This window comes from Pecten maximus, chromosome 3 (genome assembly GCF_902652985.1).
Source record: "Pecten maximus chromosome 3, xPecMax1.1, whole genome shotgun sequence".
NCBI classification, from domain to species: Eukaryota; Metazoa; Mollusca; class Bivalvia; order Pectinida; family Pectinidae; genus Pecten; species Pecten maximus.
This window is the reverse complement of record NC_047017.1, coordinates 12,504,120-12,522,427: the sequence shown is the minus strand read 5'-3', so window position 1 is coordinate 12,522,427 and position 18,308 is coordinate 12,504,120. Positions and strand designations below refer to the sequence as shown.

Below are 18,308 nucleotides of genomic sequence, written 5' to 3'. Positions count from 1 at the left end.
AATATTCAAGGTTAGAATCTATAATTAACATTGAGAAAATATTCAAGGTTAGAATCTATAATTAACAGGGAGAAAATATTCAAGGTTAGAATCTATAATTAACTTGGAGAAAATATTCAAGGTTAGAATCTATTTAACATGAACCAGATATGTATTTGATTCAGACTACTAACAATACATTAATTTGAGACTAAAAACCTTAAAAATGAATGGCTTGTGTTTAATATTGAGTTAATTGGAAATTATAAAATATTTAAACTCAGACAATTAAGGATATAGATAAATGTTGGGAAAATCTTCCTTAAGTTTAGAGCATCAAGCAAGACATTGCCGAGGGATCTGTACCGTTGTCTTTACCATAATGCCTTAAATATCTTTGAAACTGTTTTATATTGACCTTGTGCGAAAATTTATTTTGGAAACTTGTATATTTCAGGGTTACTCCTACATAGCACCGTCCATCATATTTAGTGAGAACATGGTCAGTTCTGAACTGTTAATGAGATCTACAGAGAACCAGCCTGTAGACCATAAAATACAGCTGGCTCGACATTTTAAGGTAGGACACCCGTCACTGTACTTATCTAAGACACCCGTCACTGTCCTTGTCTTAGACACCTGTCATTGTCCTTGTCTAAGGCACCTGTCACTTTCCTTGTCTAAGGCAACCATCACTGTCCTTGTCTAAGGCACCCGTCACTGTCCTTGTCTAAGACACCCATCACTGTCCCTGTCTAAGACACCCGTCACTGTCCTTGTCTAAGACACCCGTCACTGTCCTTGTCTAAGACACCCGTCACTGTCCTTGTCTAGGACATCCGTCACTGTCCTTGTCTTAGACACCCATCACTGTCCTTGTCTAAGACACCCATCACTGTCCTTGTCTAAGGCACCCGTCACTGTCCTTGTCTAAGACACCCGTCACTGTCCTTGTCTTAGACACCCGTCACTGTCCTTGTCTTAGACACCCGTCACTGTCCTTGTCTAAGACACCCATCACCGTCCTTGTCTAAGACACCCGTCACTGTCCTTGTCTTAGACACCCGTCACTGTCCTTGTCTTAGACACCCGTCACTGTCTTTGTCTTAGACACCTGTCACTGTCCTTGTCTTAGACACCCGTCACTGTCCTTGTCTAAGACACCTGTCACTGTCCTTGTCTAAGACACCCGTCACTGTCCTTGTCTTAGACACCCGTCACTGTCCTTGTCTAAGACACATGTCACCGTCCTTGTCTTAGACACGTGTCGCTTTCCTTGTCTTAATGATGATTTCTCTGCTTTAAGATAAAAACTAGCTATGTTTTTAAAGGACATTAGTATGGAAACAAAAATAAAAACTAGCTACATGTTCTAACTATGTTACTTTGAAGACAATGGATTGACATTTTCCTGATAACTTAGACAGTAGAAAGTTTCCATTTCACTTTTGAATATTTTAAGGCAGTAGAAAGTTTCCATTTCACTTTTGAATATTTTATAAGGGATAATCGTTTTACCTATCTAAAGGTTTTGACAAATTTATCTTAACCCCCTAGGAGTGACCTGTAGTCCTCTAAAATTGTACACACCTGTACCAGATTATCAAAGTGCATCATTTGCAATATGCAATATTTCTATTGGTGACATGATCTATTTCTTTTCTCGTTTCAGAATTCTACCTTTTTTCAGCATTATGACATAGACCTGAAGAAAAAGCCTCTAGGGGATGGAAGTTTCTCTATATGCAGGTGAGGTCTTATAAAAAAGATATTGTCACATGAAGTATCCCAGCTCTCTTGAAGAGTTTAAGTATAAGAGGCACACTCTCTTTTTTCCATCCCATTAGAATCCCCAACATATACTGTATACCTGGTAATTTTCGCCCCAGGTTATTTTCGCCCTTGAGCAACACAAAACTTATTCGCCCTGTTTTAAATTCACCCTCAATGGTTCTCAAGAATGATCCTTTTCCTCGTTGTAAAATTGAAAAATTTTCAGAATTCTCAATACAGTTGCACTCGGAACACTCGGGACTTATCAAGTTGCCCAATTGTCTTACCAGTATGAGATGTGAAATGTAATCAGATGTGAAATAAAAAATGTTTATCTGTGCTCAGATTTTCTTTTAGTTCCTATTGTTTCAAGTAGTCATGGGAATGCATGGGTGATTTTAAGCAAACCTGATCAATTGTAAGTTCACCGCACCGTGACTAATGACTGACCAGTGTTTTTCTTGTTCATATGTACATACATGTACATGAATGGAAGCCACAATTAAGCGACGGTGAACTCATAAAATTAGTCTTTTCCATGGCAGGAATTTGATGCCACTCTGTATTTCAATTTTATCTTGACCGGACTACATAATTTAAAAAAATGACTGAATTTTATAAATAACTTTGTATTGTTTTTTAATTGAAAATGCTAAGCCTATTACGTGATTTTACAGTTGCAAAGTAAAAGGGTATGTTTGTGATCCGACTACACTTAGCCAATGTACTATGGTTTATTATTCCTTCAATTCAGCTTGAAATTATCGCCTTCATCTTAAATTCCCCCTATCTTCAAAGGGCGAAAATAGCGAAAATTAATCGGAGGCGAAAATTACCAGGTATACAGTAATATCTTGTATATAATGGATATCTTATCTGTGAGACAAAAGCAAATGAAAAAAAACTTTTGATCTATAACAAATTTTTAATTCCATCTGTCTACTATATTTCATCATGCAATTTACCCCGGTACTATAAGTGCCCTTTGTTCTTGTACATCTCAGTCTCCCACCCAGGCCAGGTCAAGATAAAAAATATGTAAATTTGTACATTTATATCAAACTTAAAAATCGTTATCTGACAAAAGCTTTAGAACACCCCTGGCATGCTTTTCCAAATGTTTAAGCGTTTGAACTCTAAATTCAGGTGCAATTTTTTTCTGGAGATAGTAGTTATCAGGTTATTGATATATTTCAGAAAGTGTTAAAAAGAATGTATTGAAATCACTCAAATATTAGTCCCAAAAAAATCTTTTTAAAAAATATATAAACTATATATTGAGGCTATATTGGAATATCTAGACATCTTGTGGGATAGTTTCACAGAACAATCCTAACAACTGTTAGAATCTGTTCATTTAGCAGCTTCTAGATTCATAACAGGTTTACATAGAGGTGCTTCCCATCATAAATTATACAAAGAACTCTCTCTGATAGACATTAATAATATTCTGCAAGGTATCGCTCCTCTAAAAGATATTGTGAAACTGTTTATTTATCACAGTGGAAATGAAAGATATTCATTAAGGATGGCTAGATATTTTTACTCCACAACAAAGTGTGGGGGGAAGGGGTGGGGGAATCACCCTTCTGTCATCCCTAAATCTTGTCTGGACAATTCCTCCCAACATCATGAACCAATTTTGATGAAACTACACAAGAATGTATATTAGAGACCCTGTGTAGATGTACTTGTCTGTTTTCTTTTTCCTGAAAGTTTTGGCAAATAGCTCATCAGTCTTGTATCCACTTTATTCAAACTTTCATCAAGTGTTTAACTTGTTTATGGCTATGATTTGACACCTGATGTTTACAGAACCATTACTATGGAAACATCATGGAGCTTCTTCTGATTGGTCAAAATTGAGGTACAATGGTACTATTCTGTTGTTTGGTTGCCATGGTAACCAAAAGAAACCCACAGATGAGATATATTTTGTCCTGACTACTCATAACCTGGTTAACCAATTTCAATAAACCTACACAGAAATGTTACGGACCATAATACTGTAATGTTATGTCGATGTGTATGTAGTTGTTTAGGTGGACTGAGACCAAGTCAAGTGATCTATTGCAATACGTTTTTCTCGGTCAATTTACATTTTCAACTTCTCAGGAACCCCTGAGCCAATTTCAATGAAAATTTGCAGACACCTTCCATGCTCAAAGGTCAACCAAAATTGTGAATTATATGGTTGCATATGTTTATTGAAGGTTTGATTTACTTTTGTAGGGAGTGTTATCACAAAAAACATGGTACAAAGTATGCAGTAAAAATTGTGTCCAAAAGGGTTGACTGTTCGAGGGAGGTGCGACTCCTTAAACTCTGCCAGGGGCATCCAAACATTGTAGACTTTATAGAGGTCTATCAAGATGAGGTAAGAATTTGACTCAAACAGAATTTTGTTGTTGTTGGGAGGTTTATAAATATTTTTGTTTGATCACAAATTAGTCAGAGACACATGCTTTATAGTGAATTTGGTTAAAATGTTCACTGTTTGCCCTTCACATTTCCACTTTTCATTTCAATTTTCATGAAAGCATGAACAGAGGCATCTGTTTTAATTCTGCCCAGTTTTGGAAGCTAAAGATAACTTACATCAATTATTTCCTTCCACACAATTTTACAAATGATTTGGATTTTACTGAAGTATGAAGTAAGACATAGCACCTGGAGATAAGACATAGCACCTGGAGATATTTAAATTACATCAATTAAATTACATCATTGATATAGAAATCTTCTACATGGACGACATGTTTGTGTTTTTTCAGTACCATGCATACATAGTGCTAGAGTTATTGAAAGGTGGAGAGTTACTCGATAGAATAAGGAAAAAGAAGAGTTTCACTGAACCAGAGGCAAGCGAGATCATGTGGAAGCTTGTACAGGCTGTGGATTTCATGCACTCTAAAGGTGTAGTTCATCGTGACCTGAAACCAGAGGTAGGCTCCATTCAAAAAATGATCTATTGCAAAATATAAAAATTAAATGAAGAAATTGAATTTAGGTAGGTCATTTTGGCTCAGAGAGTGATTAGGAAGTAACTGAATGTCATGATGTGATCTGCTGTCAATTTTAATATTTTTTAATTTCACCACTATAACCAATATAGAATCTTGGCAAATGCTAAAGAGGGTGATCATTTGTTGAGGTGGTAAAGATATGCTTAATAAGTCAATTGATTAAAACTAACAAAATGATGTAGATACAGCAAACATTTTCTGACTTCATTTCATGTTCACTTACAGAACCTGCTATTCCAGTATAACAAGCTATAGTTCTGCTGACTGGAAATATCTAAACTAAACTTATTGTCTATTTACAGAACCTGCTATTCCAGGATTCATCTGAAACTGCTAACATAAAAATTGTTGACTTTGGTTTTGCTCGACAAAAACCAGAAAAACAAATGTTGCAGACACCGTGTTTCTCACTACCATATGCAGCACCTGAAGTGTTGCCCGGTAAAATGCTACCTCGCGATGGCTACGATGAGTCATGTGACCTGTGGAGTCTTGGTGTTATACTGGTACAGCCCTTTGTCTCCTCACCAGCATCATTTTCTTGTTGTCAAAGTGTTCACAATCTACAGTTCAAAACAAAAAACGTCATGATTTTTATCCTCACAAAAAACGTTAATTGCCCAATTCAAAAGATGAAGAATATCATCATATGTAGGAATCAGATCTGGACAAAAATAGGGATTTTTGATACTTTGATACAGTTTTGGGTTGAAAATTTGAAATTATGGTTGAAAATCGACAAGATACTAAATTTCAAAGATATTCAAATAAACCTGAAGTTTCGTACTCTCAAAAATGTAAAATTTAAAAATGTATTTTGTACAGCTTTCCACTTGCTCTATCACTTTATGAATTTTAACGAGCTTTAAGGGCTCTGTCATTGTATCTATAGAGAGCCAAGATATAGACAGTGAGTGTCATTGTATCTATAGAGAGCCAAGAGATAGACAGTGAGACATAATATTTAGTTCTGTAGAATTATTTTGTCATTGTATCTATAGAGAGCCAAGAGATAGACAGTGAGACATAATATTTAGTTCTGTAGAATTATTGTGTCATTGTATCTATAGAGAGCCAAGAGATAGACAGTGAGACATCATATTTAGTTCTGTAGAATTATTTTGTCATTGTATCTATAGAGAGCCAAGAGATAGACAGTGAGACATCATATTTAGTTCTGTAGAATTATTTTGTCATTGTATCTATAGAGAGCCAAGAGATAGACAGTGAGACATCATATTTAGTTCTCTAGAATTATTGTGTCATTGTATCTATAGAGAGCCAAGAGATAGACAGTGAGACATAATATTTAGTTCTGTAGAATTATTGTGTCATTGTATCTATAGAGAGCCAAGAGATAGACAGTGAGACATCATATTTAATTCTGTAGAATTATTGTGTAACTGTGTTATTGTTTTTCATGTACTTACTGATGTAAATCCCAAACTTTGTTGATTCTTTACAATTTTACAGTTATGAGTTAGTGTTAGACATATTTATTGTCTTTAGACATGAAGTAATATTTATTGTCTTGTTAGAAATACTCTCAGGCTGTGAACTGTTTGTTTATTGTTCACAGTACACTATGCTATCTGGGAAGGTTCCATTCCAAACCAGAGGTAAAGCAGATAATGCCAGTGCTATAATGAATAGGATTAAGGTTGGAGAGTTCGACTTCTCCGGAACAGAATGGGAGGCTGTATCACAGCCCGCTAAAGCTCTAATCCAAGGTAAATGTTAACCAAGTTGTCCTAATAATCATATTGTTAGTTATATAGTCTGAACAGGGATTTTGTACTTTACTATGTCCCCACTGTAGAATGGAAACATCTAGTGATACCCTCTGTAATGACAATATACATTGTGCATGTGTGAATCAGCTCATAACAAAAACATATTTCTATTTTAAAATCTATATCTAGAACCATTCAATATTGCAAATGTCAGAATAGTAGAATCATTGAAAATAGAACATTGTTACCGGGCAGAAATAGATATAAGTAATCATTTGTATAAATTCTGACGGAATAAGTAATCATTTGTATAAATTCTGACGGATTATAACATTGGTGTGTGATAGTTAGATATATCCGATGTTCTGTGTCCAGGTTTACTTACCGTGGAGCCGAAGAAGAGACTGACAATGGACAACTTAAGACAGATTGAGTGGTTGAGAGGGAATAACAGTGAAGTTTTTTCTGCAACGCCATTGCGTACCCCAGGTGTTCTCTGTCAGAGTTTGGCTGTTCACCAGCAGCTCAGTGCAACCATGGGTGCCTTCCAGAAAGCCACACGGGAGGGCTTCAGGCTGCAGGAAGTTCACAAGGCACCATTAGCTCGGCGAAGGAAGGGCACAAGGAAAAACAGTTCTGGTGGCGAGCCCCGTAGTGGATCATCGGACAGTAATAACTCCAGCAGCTCATCAGGAACTACACAGTCTGATACGGCATCACAATCAGACTCAACGCCACCAGATTCCTTCCTAGCAGATGGAGGCTTGGTCAATATTCCCGTCAGGAATCTATCTGATGTTTCAAATAGCTCAAATACCTCACAGGGTTCAACCTTTAGTACAGGGTTTGTGCCCGTCAAAAAGGGACAGATAACTCTAGCTGACGACTCTGGTCAGCTGACACAGGTACTTGGCAATAGCCAGTCCAGCTCTATACTGATTCATTCATCTTCAACAGAATCTGATGATGTGTCACAACTTTTCCAGACATCACGCGGCACCAAGCGGAAGCACAGTAGTTTAGGAGAGAGTGGGTGTAGTAGTTGTGATGACGTGGAGGAGGACGAATGTGTCGTGATGGTCCCTACAACAGATGTACTCAGTGTCGCTCTAGACACTTGCTCAAAAGCCAGTCCTATCATTATTGACGATTAATGCATCATTCTAATTGACCTGTGTTTACCTGACAAATTATATCTAATTACTATCTAAAGGTATTTACCTGTGATACCTTTTACCTACAATAAGATTCCTGTTGGTGTTTACCTGGTAGTGGTAATCAGATGTTCTTTATCTTCTGGACTTACCAAGACCTATATGTAACCAACCTTAGCAGAATTCTCCCCATTTTTATCGGTCTGGAATTTCAAAAGTATCCCTTGTTGTCTGAAGGTTCAGAACTGTCTGGCTGATTCTCATTTGAAATTCCAGCATTATTGTGGTTGCCAGAAGATCCACAGGATTCTCACTACCTGAAATTTCAGCACTGTTCTAGATGATTCTCACTACTATAAGGTTGAACAGCCTGCCAGCAACCTTAATTTCAGTGGTAGCCATGTACAAAATCTTTATCAATTTTTTCGGATAACATCTTTCATACTTTTTGAGATGTATTTTGCCGTGCAATTTACAGCATTAGTCCTCGGGCCTAGTTATTCCATTTTGTGTGATATTTTTTCCCACTGAACTTTCAGTACACTCATTGCAATCATTAAATCTGTCTGTCACAGACACTTTTTTAAGTGGTCCCTGAAAGATGTAATTTTTCCCCATTTGTCTAAGAATCTTGTCTAAGGTCTATGATATCTGAGGAGGTGTCTTTGTGTAGTAGTATTTAAATTTGTTCACCCAAGGTCAAGGTCAGGTAGAGGTTAATGACAATCTGACAAATTCAGGGCATAACTTATATTAAATTGTATGGGTGTATGTGGAATGATAATTTGGTGAACCACATCTTGGACTATAAGCTGAAAGGTCAAAGGTCATTCATTTGTCCAAGATCTTGTCTGGGCCAGAACTCCTGAATAAAGAAGGTAGGGCAGTGATAATTTGTGGGTATAAATGTAGGATGGTCAGGTTCCGAGTCTCATAACATTTTCTGGTCAGGAAACCTAAGGTTAAGATCACATCAAATCTATAAGTCAATGTCTATGGATATATGTAAGATGGTAAGGTGGTGTGTTGGACACCATTTTTGGATCTGGGGTGTGTGTAAAGTGACCACCTGTTTTTGGGGACACCCTTTTGTGTTATGAACATTTACACAGGCTTTGATCTATGTCAATTGAACCATGTGTACAGTGTGCATGCTTGTTGATTCAGGGAGTATATATATAATCTATCAGTTTTCCTGAATTTTTGTTTTTGTTTACTTAAATGTTATAAAATAACTTTGTTTTATAAAGAAATTGTATGTAAGGATCAACTGGGCCCCTTTTAATCTTTGTTTTATTTGTAAACTAAGTAAAACATTTTTTAACATGTACTTTTTAATTCTGTAAAGATTTTTGCAATTTTTAAACTTGCTTAGCCATGTTCTATTGTTAAAGTATTTTTATTATTATTCGAAATTAGTTGGCTCCAGTAAATCTCCAATGTTGGAGGTCAAGAGAACGTGTGAACAATATGATTATTATCATCACTTTGAAAGGAAGTGGCAGCATATGAGGCCAGGTGTCAGACTGTGAAGGTGGTCGTGTTAAGGTCAGAGGGCATTTTACTATATACACTAACGACATGACCTTGATTTAGAGATGACTATTTTTAGATTTGAATACCTACATCCTGACAAGGCTTATCATGGGCTATTAGGTTAGGTCTAGACTTCCTGACCAATGATCCATCTTTACAAGGTTGATGATGATGATGATGATCAGTTTTACTTTCATGCTGCAGTGCAGGTTTTTTCTTGATCAGTGATATTGCATGTATGATTCCCAGCCAATCAGACTAGTCAACTCATATCGTCCTCCCTGATCCAGAGCCATACATGTTAGGACATATTCCAAGGTTATAAGGAAAATACCTTTCTTACCTTGGATTTGAAATTGATATGTGTACATGAAGAAACTCTGTGTATCCATTATAGATATACAATGAAAACTGCAGTGACTTTTATATTTTTACTTTCAGGTCACATTACCATACTCAAATAAGCCCCCTTTCTCTAGTGTAAAAGTGTAGTACTGTATTAATCCTCAAATAAGCCCCCTTTCTCTAGTGTAAAAGTGTAGTACTGTATTAATCCTCAAATAAGCCCCCTTTCTCTAGTGTAAAAGTGTAGTACTGTATTAATCCTCAAATAAGCCCCCTTTCTCTAGTGTAAAAGTGTAGTACTGTATTTATCCTTAGATAAGCCCCCTTCCCTAGTATAGAAGTTTAGTATTCAAGTGTGGGGAGGGCTTATTTGTGAACCACTGTTGTTAGTATTTTTAGAATTGATGATTCGGCCAAAATGAAGGGGATTATTTGTGGGCAGGGTCCAGGGCGGGTCTATTTGTAGATAACTGCTCTATAATATTTCAGAACATATTATTTTTGATTTTAGGATGTATCAGACACAACAAAAATTCTGCCATATAGCTATAGCTAATGGTCTAACATCCCCACGTGTTATAGCTATAGCTAATAGTCTAACATCCCCACGTGTTATAGCTATAGCTAATGGTCTAAAATCCCCACGTGTTATATAGCTAGCTAATGGTCTAACATCCCCAGGTGTTATATAGCTATAGCTAATGGTCCAACATCCCCAGGTGTTATATAGCTATAGCTAATGGTCTAACATCCCCAGGTGTTATATAGCTATAGCTAATGGTCTAACATCCCCAGGTGTTATATAGCTATATAATTGTCTAACATCCCCAGGTGTTATATAGCTATAGCTAATTGTCTAACATCCCCAGGTGTTATATAGCTAGCTAATGGTCTAACATCCCCAGGTGTTATATAGCTATAGCTTATGGTTTAACATCCCCAGGTGTTATATAGCTAATGGTCTAACATCCCCAGGTGTTATATATAGCTAGCTATATATATATAACATATGCAAATTATTGGCTGCTAATGTGCGGAGTGAGTGTGCTAACAACTCTGGTGATGAAAGACATTGTAATTCATAGTTTTAACAATATTATTGGCTCACATGGCACAAAGTGTCAGTGAGCTTACCATGATATGGTGTAACATCCGTCATCTACATATGTATCTGTGAACTTTCCACTTTAAACAGCTTCTTGTAAAAAAACTTTAAAAACACAGTTCCTGATACTTTGTCAGTAAATATCTGGGATTACTATGGAATTTCCTCAAATAAATAACTTTGACCCACACAATGTTTTGCCATTAGTGCATAAATATCAGTGAGCGATACGGGCCGACTGGGCCTCGTTTTTAATGGTGTTGTCACGCTAGCATATTGTTATATTTGATGTCTGTGATGATACGTACTCAATGCAATGTGAATCTGATTAAAGGGCACCTTCTTGTACTCCTAACTTAGTCAACTTTTATGCACATTTTATATACCTTACAACATTTAAACTTAATGATAAATTTATTTTTTATGTAAACTTGCAAGATTTGTTGCCTAATTCAACTTGAAATAATTTGTAAGTAAATATATGTATATACATGTATATCATCCTTGTTGATATTGAATGCCAGGTACATATGACACTGAAATGCTTTTAGCTTATAATTTAATATTTTAGAATTTTAATCAGAGATCTGTACTGTTTGATATATGAACTTAAGGAACCCTTACCCAAACTATGCACATGATACTGAATACTGTTTTACAGCATAAAGGGTGTTGGTCCTTAACGCTCGTATAAGGAATAATACAAACCCCTGTCCTTATATAACACATTTTTAATATTTCACTTATATGACATTTATATCTTATAACTGACAAGACTCGGTGACTAAGATGTTCAATGTGAGTGAATAATTTTGTCACTACTAGTTCTCATTTCTGATTGACTTCTCAATTCAGGAAACTACTAGTCCTCTGACCTTCTGGAATTCTTTAGTCTCGATTTCTGATTGACTTCCAGAAATTATTAGTCCTGTTTTGTGATTAGCTCAAAATATTTTCAGAGCGTTATTAAAATTAGCCTTTATATTGATAAAGATTTATTAGCTTAATTTGATCAGTCACGTCGTTCTAAATGGTGTAAATCCACATTGTAGAGGGAGGTAACTCTCCCATGTCGATAGAATTCTGGATGATTCTAGATAAGCATGTTGCACATTCCTTAAATGATAATACATTTAGAGTGAAAGAGTAGTATCACATGTATATTAAAATAAAGTGCTTTAATATAATAAAATGACCACAAAGGCCATGACAAAAATACTTATTTCAAGTAACATGCCAAGAAATAAATTGTTTGCCTTCGCTCTGAATGAGAAGAGAACATATAGTTTAGCTGTTAAATAAGTTCTTTTTTATTATCAAAATTTATTTTTATATGTATAGTAAGAAGAGAAAAGAAAAGTGCTTTACGGGGGGGAAATTGAAAAATGAAAATCGATGTAGGCTTACAAAGTTTAGGGTGTGTTACAGGAAGAGGTTTTATTTTTTACATGGCCTTAGTATGTGTGCAGTCTTATAAAAAACATCATTTCTGTCCCGCTGTTTACACTGTTTTGGGTGGAAAATGTTGTCGAATGAGATTAGTTTATCTCAAATATTTTGTAATGTTGATTATATGGGGTATGTCAGTGATAATGAAATTAAAAAATATATGTAAAAAGGTGAGAAATCTTTTTATTTGTTTTTGCAATTTATTTGTTTGTTTGCTGGGTTTATCATCCCATGAACAGCCAGATCTTTTATCGGGTGGCAACCATTGCTCATTGTGCTTTATGCGTTGTTCGTCGTAAACAATTTACATTTTCAACTTCGCGATCATCAAGAGGTCCAGGGTCATGATATTGGACCAGTAGCATGCTGGATTGAAGGGCTCAAGTTTGTTCAAATCAATGACATTGACCTATTTTCAAAGTCACAAGTCTTGAGATGCAATAAATGTTGCTCTAAAAGCAAAATATCTTCTATCGGTGTACACATCAGAACTCGGGGTGATGATTAAGTCCCCTGGGCCTCTTGCATTTCATGGTTGTTATGGAGCCACAAATATAAATACAATTAATCTTGTTGTATGTATCATTGTTGCCTACCAAACCACGAATGTTTGTACCCATAAAGTAATTCTAAAGCACCAAACCATGAAAGAAAGTACAAACATTTCATTCGAGTAAAAAATGTAGATCACTTTGACCTCTGAACTTCAGTGGCCCTAATTAAATTAAATCCCTTCTATGATGGGATACTTTCATCTACCCAACTTCTGATTTATCCCTTCTATGGTAGGACGCCTGTCATCTCCCTAACTTCTGACTTATTACTTCTATGATGTGACACCCGTCATCTCCCCTACTTCTGACTTGTCCTTCTATGATGGGACACCCGTCATCTACCCAACATCTGACTTATCCTTCTATGATGGGACACCTGCTGTGTTTGTGTCCGTTTGCTTTGCCACCACCTAGGAATGCTGCAGTCAAATATGAATGACATCCAGTGCATAGTTATAGAGAAGTCTTTAATAGCAAAATTGCACTCGTTTGGCTCCGCCACGAGGGGTGTTTCAGGTCAAATTAGGTTAAATTCCAGCATACCAAGCAAGGTCACCTTGAACTATAAATATAAAGTAGCTATGACTGGAGATCTATTAGGCCAATCAAACTGCAGCATTTCCTTATGGAGAGTGCTTAACTGGGGTAACATGGAAAGTCAATAGAAAACAATGTCAAGGTCACTATCAATAGAAAACAATGTCAAGGTCACGATCAATAGAAAACAATGTCAAGGTCACGATCAATAGAAAACGTCAAGGTTGACTATCAATATAAGACAATGTCAAGGCCACTATCAACAGAAGATAATGTCAAGGTCATTATCAATAGAAGACAATGTCAAGGTTGACTATCAATAAAAGACAATGAAATAACACAAGACATGGTTCACAATTTTCAAAAATATCACATTTTTATTCAAACATAAAATGCCACCTTTTGGTCACCACCAAATGTATGAATACATTTGTTTGTGTTGTGCATTTCTCTCACAAATGAACAAAACAATTTCAATGTCAAACTAGGACAAACTGTTGAGCATCCAAAGTCGATGAGTTTGATGTACAACAAAACTAGGAATGAATCTCACTAAATGTCAAACTTGCTGTGTTTCAGCAACAACATGCCCAGGTTTGTTATTGGTACAAGTCTGTTATGCTGGAAGTGGCCTTTAGTAGCAGCCCTATTATAAGTGATAGGTCCTCATAAAAGGGCCGTGACAAAGTCTGCAGTCCCGTGTAATAAAATGACCATATGACATTGTCTAATTTGAGAAGACTGGGAATGATCCCTGTTAATGTTCCTAACAGTTTCTGTCTACTGATGAATGTAAATGTATATGTCTTGGTATCCCATGACAACAGACGACATCCCAACCCTCTCACCCCTACCCCCTAATCTTTATTCCACATCCTCAGCAATGGTCATATCAGGCATTCCCATTCCCATCGGAGCCGACGACATGGACACTCGCTGAAAAAAATAAAGACATGGGGTTAATTACTTACCATTAACATCAATTACCTCACAATTTACACTAATTACCTCACTACTTTCATTAATTACTTCACAATTTACATAAAATACCTCACTACTTACATCAATTACCTCACCATTTACATCAATTACCTCACCATTTACATCAATAACCTCACCATTTACATCAATTATCTCACCATTTACATTAATTACCTCAACATTTACATCAATTACCTCACCATTTACATGAATTATCTGACCATTTACATTGATTATCTCACCATTTATATCAATCATCTGACCATTTACATCAATTATCTCACCATTTACATCAATTATCTCAACATTTACATCAATTATCTCACCATTTACATCAATTATCTCACCATTTACATTAATCACCTCACCACTTACATCAATTATATCATCACTTACATTAATTACCTCACCACTTTAAGCTTACATCAATTACCTCATCACTTACATTAATTACCTCACCACTTACATCAATTACCTCACCATTAACATTAATTACTGTACCTCACCACTTACATCAATTACCTCATCACTTACATTAATTACCTCACCACTTTAAGCTTACATCAATTACCTCACCATTTACATCAATTACCTCACCACTTACATCAATTATCTCACCATTTACATCAATCATCTCACCATTTACATCAATTATCTCACCACTTACATCAATTACCTCATCACTTACATTAATTACCTCACCACTTTAAGCTTACATTAATTACCTCACCATTAACATTAATTACCTCACCATTTACATCAATTATCTGACCATTTATATCAATTATCTCACCATTTACATTAATTACCTCACCATTAACATTAATCACCTCACCACTTACATTAATTACCTCAATATTTACATAAATTATCTCACCACTTTCATCAATTACCTCACAATTTACATAAAATACCTCACTACTTACATCAAATACTCACCACTTACATCAATTACCTCACTACTAAATTCAATTACCTCACTACGTACATCAATTACCTCATCATTTACATTAATCACTTCAATCTTTATCCAGATTTTACAACATGATTCACCTTAACATCAATTCACCCCACCTTGGCTACTTACCAAAACTTAAACATTCTCACTCTATTTACCCAGCCATACTTTATCTTTGATGCTATATTAAACTGGCCATATTTAACCTTTGGTGGTATATTTACCAAGGCATTCTTTATCTTTGATGCTATATCAAACTGGCCATATTTGACCTTTGATACTATACAAATGTATTTACCAAGCCAATCTTGACCTTTGATGCTATATCTACCCAGCCAATCTTGACCTTTGATGCTATATCCACCCAGCCAAACTTGACCTTTAAGGCTTTATTTACCAAGCCATACTTTATCTTTGATGCTATATTAACTTGACCATATTTGACCTTTGATGCTAAATTTACCCAGCCAAACTTGACCTTTGATGCTATATTTACCCAGCCAAACTTGACCTTTGAGGCTTTATTTACCCAGCAAAACTTGACCTTTGATGCTATATTTATCCAGCCAATCTTGACCTTTGATGCTATATTTACCAAGCCATTATTGATCTTTGAAGTTATATTCAACTGGCCATATTTGACCTTTGAACTTTAACTATGTTTACCTGGCCAGCGACGGGAAGTTTCTGTACAAGCATCTGGAACACCTGAGGAGGCAGCGTGGATTGTAACACTTGTAGAAGTTGTTGTGGTTGTCCACACACGGCCACAGCGCTGCTCAAGTGTTCAACTCCTCCCTCAATATCTCCTACAACAAAACAGTAGTGTTACATGTCTAAGATTTTATATAAATGGGACCATATATCATTCCTTTGTAAAGATAGCATGGTCCATTGATCAATCCGATCATTCTGGATATCCTTGGTTATATATATATGATATAAAACTTACTGGCATATACATAAAACATGTTTACCTGATGCCAAAAGCTCTTCACCCATTTGGACTTCCTGGAGGAAAAACTTCTGAAGATCTTCATAGCTGCCGCTGTTGATCGACTGAAAGAGAAATACACGTCTTTGATTCACATGATAATCTACCTAATCCAGTCACATCTGCCCTAACAAACACCTGTCTATAATACTTGAGCCACTTGTTTTTGCCTGTTATTAATTTTACATTAACAATCAGTTACCTGTTTATTTACAAAGGTCAATTGTCTGTAAGGCTCATTTTCTCTGCTCCTTTGAGAAAAGACAATTTTGATATTACAAACTGTTTCTCTGTTACCAATACAAATCTTTCAAAATATTGACCCAAGGTCTGTTTCTGAAAATACACTTGTATTTGTGAAGGTCAGCAGATAATGAGAGATCACCTTTTTGACAGTTGTAGACTACATTATACATACCGGGGCCTTTCCTGTCTTTTTACTGTTTGACAGTTTTACTGTCCTTCGCCCTGAAACACAATAACAAACACTTTACAGATAAACAATATTCACCAGAGATCATAACTTAACTGTCCAAATACATTTTATCTAAGTCTCGATTTCCAGGCAGCTCCCTGTAGTGGATAAATAGATACATCAGTAAAACAGCAAGTATGTTAGGTTCATTTCCTTAGAGAAATAGATTTAGTTTTGAGGATAATTTATATGTATCCAATCAAATGTACTGTATGTTTGTTATGCATATTAGTATTTCTTCAACAAGTATCCTTTCAGAATAAATACGGGTTCATAAATACAATGATAATATATTCTTTTAGGATTCTGTTATCATAGTTGATATTGAATATGTATGCTGGCGTAATATGAAGAGTACAAGTGTCATGATCCACCTTAACTAATCAATTCTAAAGTATTATATCAAACATTTATATAATATGCGACAAATATATATCTATTAAACTTGTGTTAGACCCCTACCCACCTTGAGTAAAATGGACAATAAGAGAAAAATGATGAAATCGTAACTAATGATTACTCAGACTTTCGTTCCTAACGAATCTGTTGGAATACGCCTCAACATAAATACAATGCCCCATTTTGCACTAGATCACATACAGAACTGTACAGTTATATATAGATCTATGTTGTTTGGAAATCCTAACTGAACTTGTCAGTGAACCGAGGGTGTAGCCTTGGTTACCTACTTTCTCGTAATTTTTCTTTAAAGTTTGGGTCACTCCTTCTTTTGTAGTCAAAATATGCGCAGTAACCCAGGAAACATAGTCCAGCTCCTGCAGCGGCGAAACCAAAAGCCGACCTCGGGATTAGAGCAGACACCGACATGCTTCCTCCAAAATTACGTCCTCATGCGCTTGAACCACTCCAGGTCGCTCACACGCTTGTTTTCAGTGCTGTCGTGGGTAAAATCACAGTGCGAACCCAAGCTCGAGCTTCGGTTATGGATTACTTCCCTTTAGATAGCACTCACAACTTGCACAATAAAGGCCTTTGTCATCACAGAGACCGATACAGTATCAAATTATTAATAGTATATATAGGTCTCTGATTATCATGCACATCATATATTATTATACGTCCGCACAAAGACGAAACTATTTGCAGCCTACAATATTCCGATGTCTCATGCATACTTTTTTTTATATTAAAACATAATCGAAGTTTTAATACCATGTATGCTATATGTGTCGATGGTATTGCCAGATGTATAAACTTATTATATAGATAGACGTCACTAGTATTACTAACTTTATATACACACAAATTATTGATTTACTTATAGTGTATGTATATAAATGCCTTAGTGTTAATTAAGTACAATTACCATGCAGGTTAGTAAAGCGGTCTGGATTGTGGCTTCATTGACAGTGGACAGTCGAGTACATTGAACCAATATAGAACTCGGACCAGAGAACTAAATGAGAATGAACATAGAGGGATACTGTAATTGGATGAGTGCGCCATTAGTTATATAGAATTTTGATTAATCTGATATTATCAATTAAAGTGTTTAATGTACGATAACTTCTAACTGTTTTCCCGACTTCTCGTAACTCGGCACCACTATCACTACTGACGAGTTCAGGGTACAGTGTGTTTGGAATTAGTATTAACCTCTCTGATTACAGTGACATTCTTACTTACTTTGAGATAAAATGAGAATATATACATATGATATAGATTTTGTATACGTTTTGCCATGAAGG

General features: G+C 35.8%; 2 protein-coding genes across 2 annotated transcripts in view; one reads left to right on the top strand and one right to left on the bottom strand.

The window, feature by feature from the left end:
- Positions 1-12,278, top strand: part of LOC117323241 (ribosomal protein S6 kinase alpha-5-like) — a 33,777-nt gene extending 21,499 nt beyond the window's left edge. The window contains exons 10-16 of the mRNA XM_033878311.1: positions 437-559; positions 1,652-1,728; positions 3,985-4,129; positions 4,527-4,697; positions 5,081-5,284; positions 6,358-6,508; positions 6,887-12,278. Coding sequence (XP_033734202.1) covers positions 437-559; positions 1,652-1,728; positions 3,985-4,129; positions 4,527-4,697; positions 5,081-5,284; positions 6,358-6,508; positions 6,887-7,665 — 1,650 coding nt within the window. The 3' untranslated portion in view covers positions 7,666-12,278. The remainder of the gene's footprint in view (positions 1-436; positions 560-1,651; positions 1,729-3,984; positions 4,130-4,526; positions 4,698-5,080; positions 5,285-6,357; positions 6,509-6,886) is intronic.
- Positions 12,279-13,541: 1,263 nt separating this feature from the next.
- LOC117323240 (mitochondrial import receptor subunit TOM20 homolog) lies at positions 13,542-17,488 on the bottom strand. Its single transcript, XM_033878310.1, has 5 exons — positions 17,289-17,488; positions 16,543-16,592; positions 16,108-16,189; positions 15,797-15,939; positions 13,542-14,127 (listed from the first exon to the last, which is right to left on the bottom strand). Exons 1-5 carry the CDS (start codon positions 17,425-17,427, stop codon positions 14,056-14,058), a joined length of 486 nt encoding a protein of 161 aa, XP_033734201.1. The 5' UTR covers positions 17,428-17,488; the 3' UTR covers positions 13,542-14,055.
- Between the last annotated feature and the right edge of the window lie 820 nt (positions 17,489-18,308).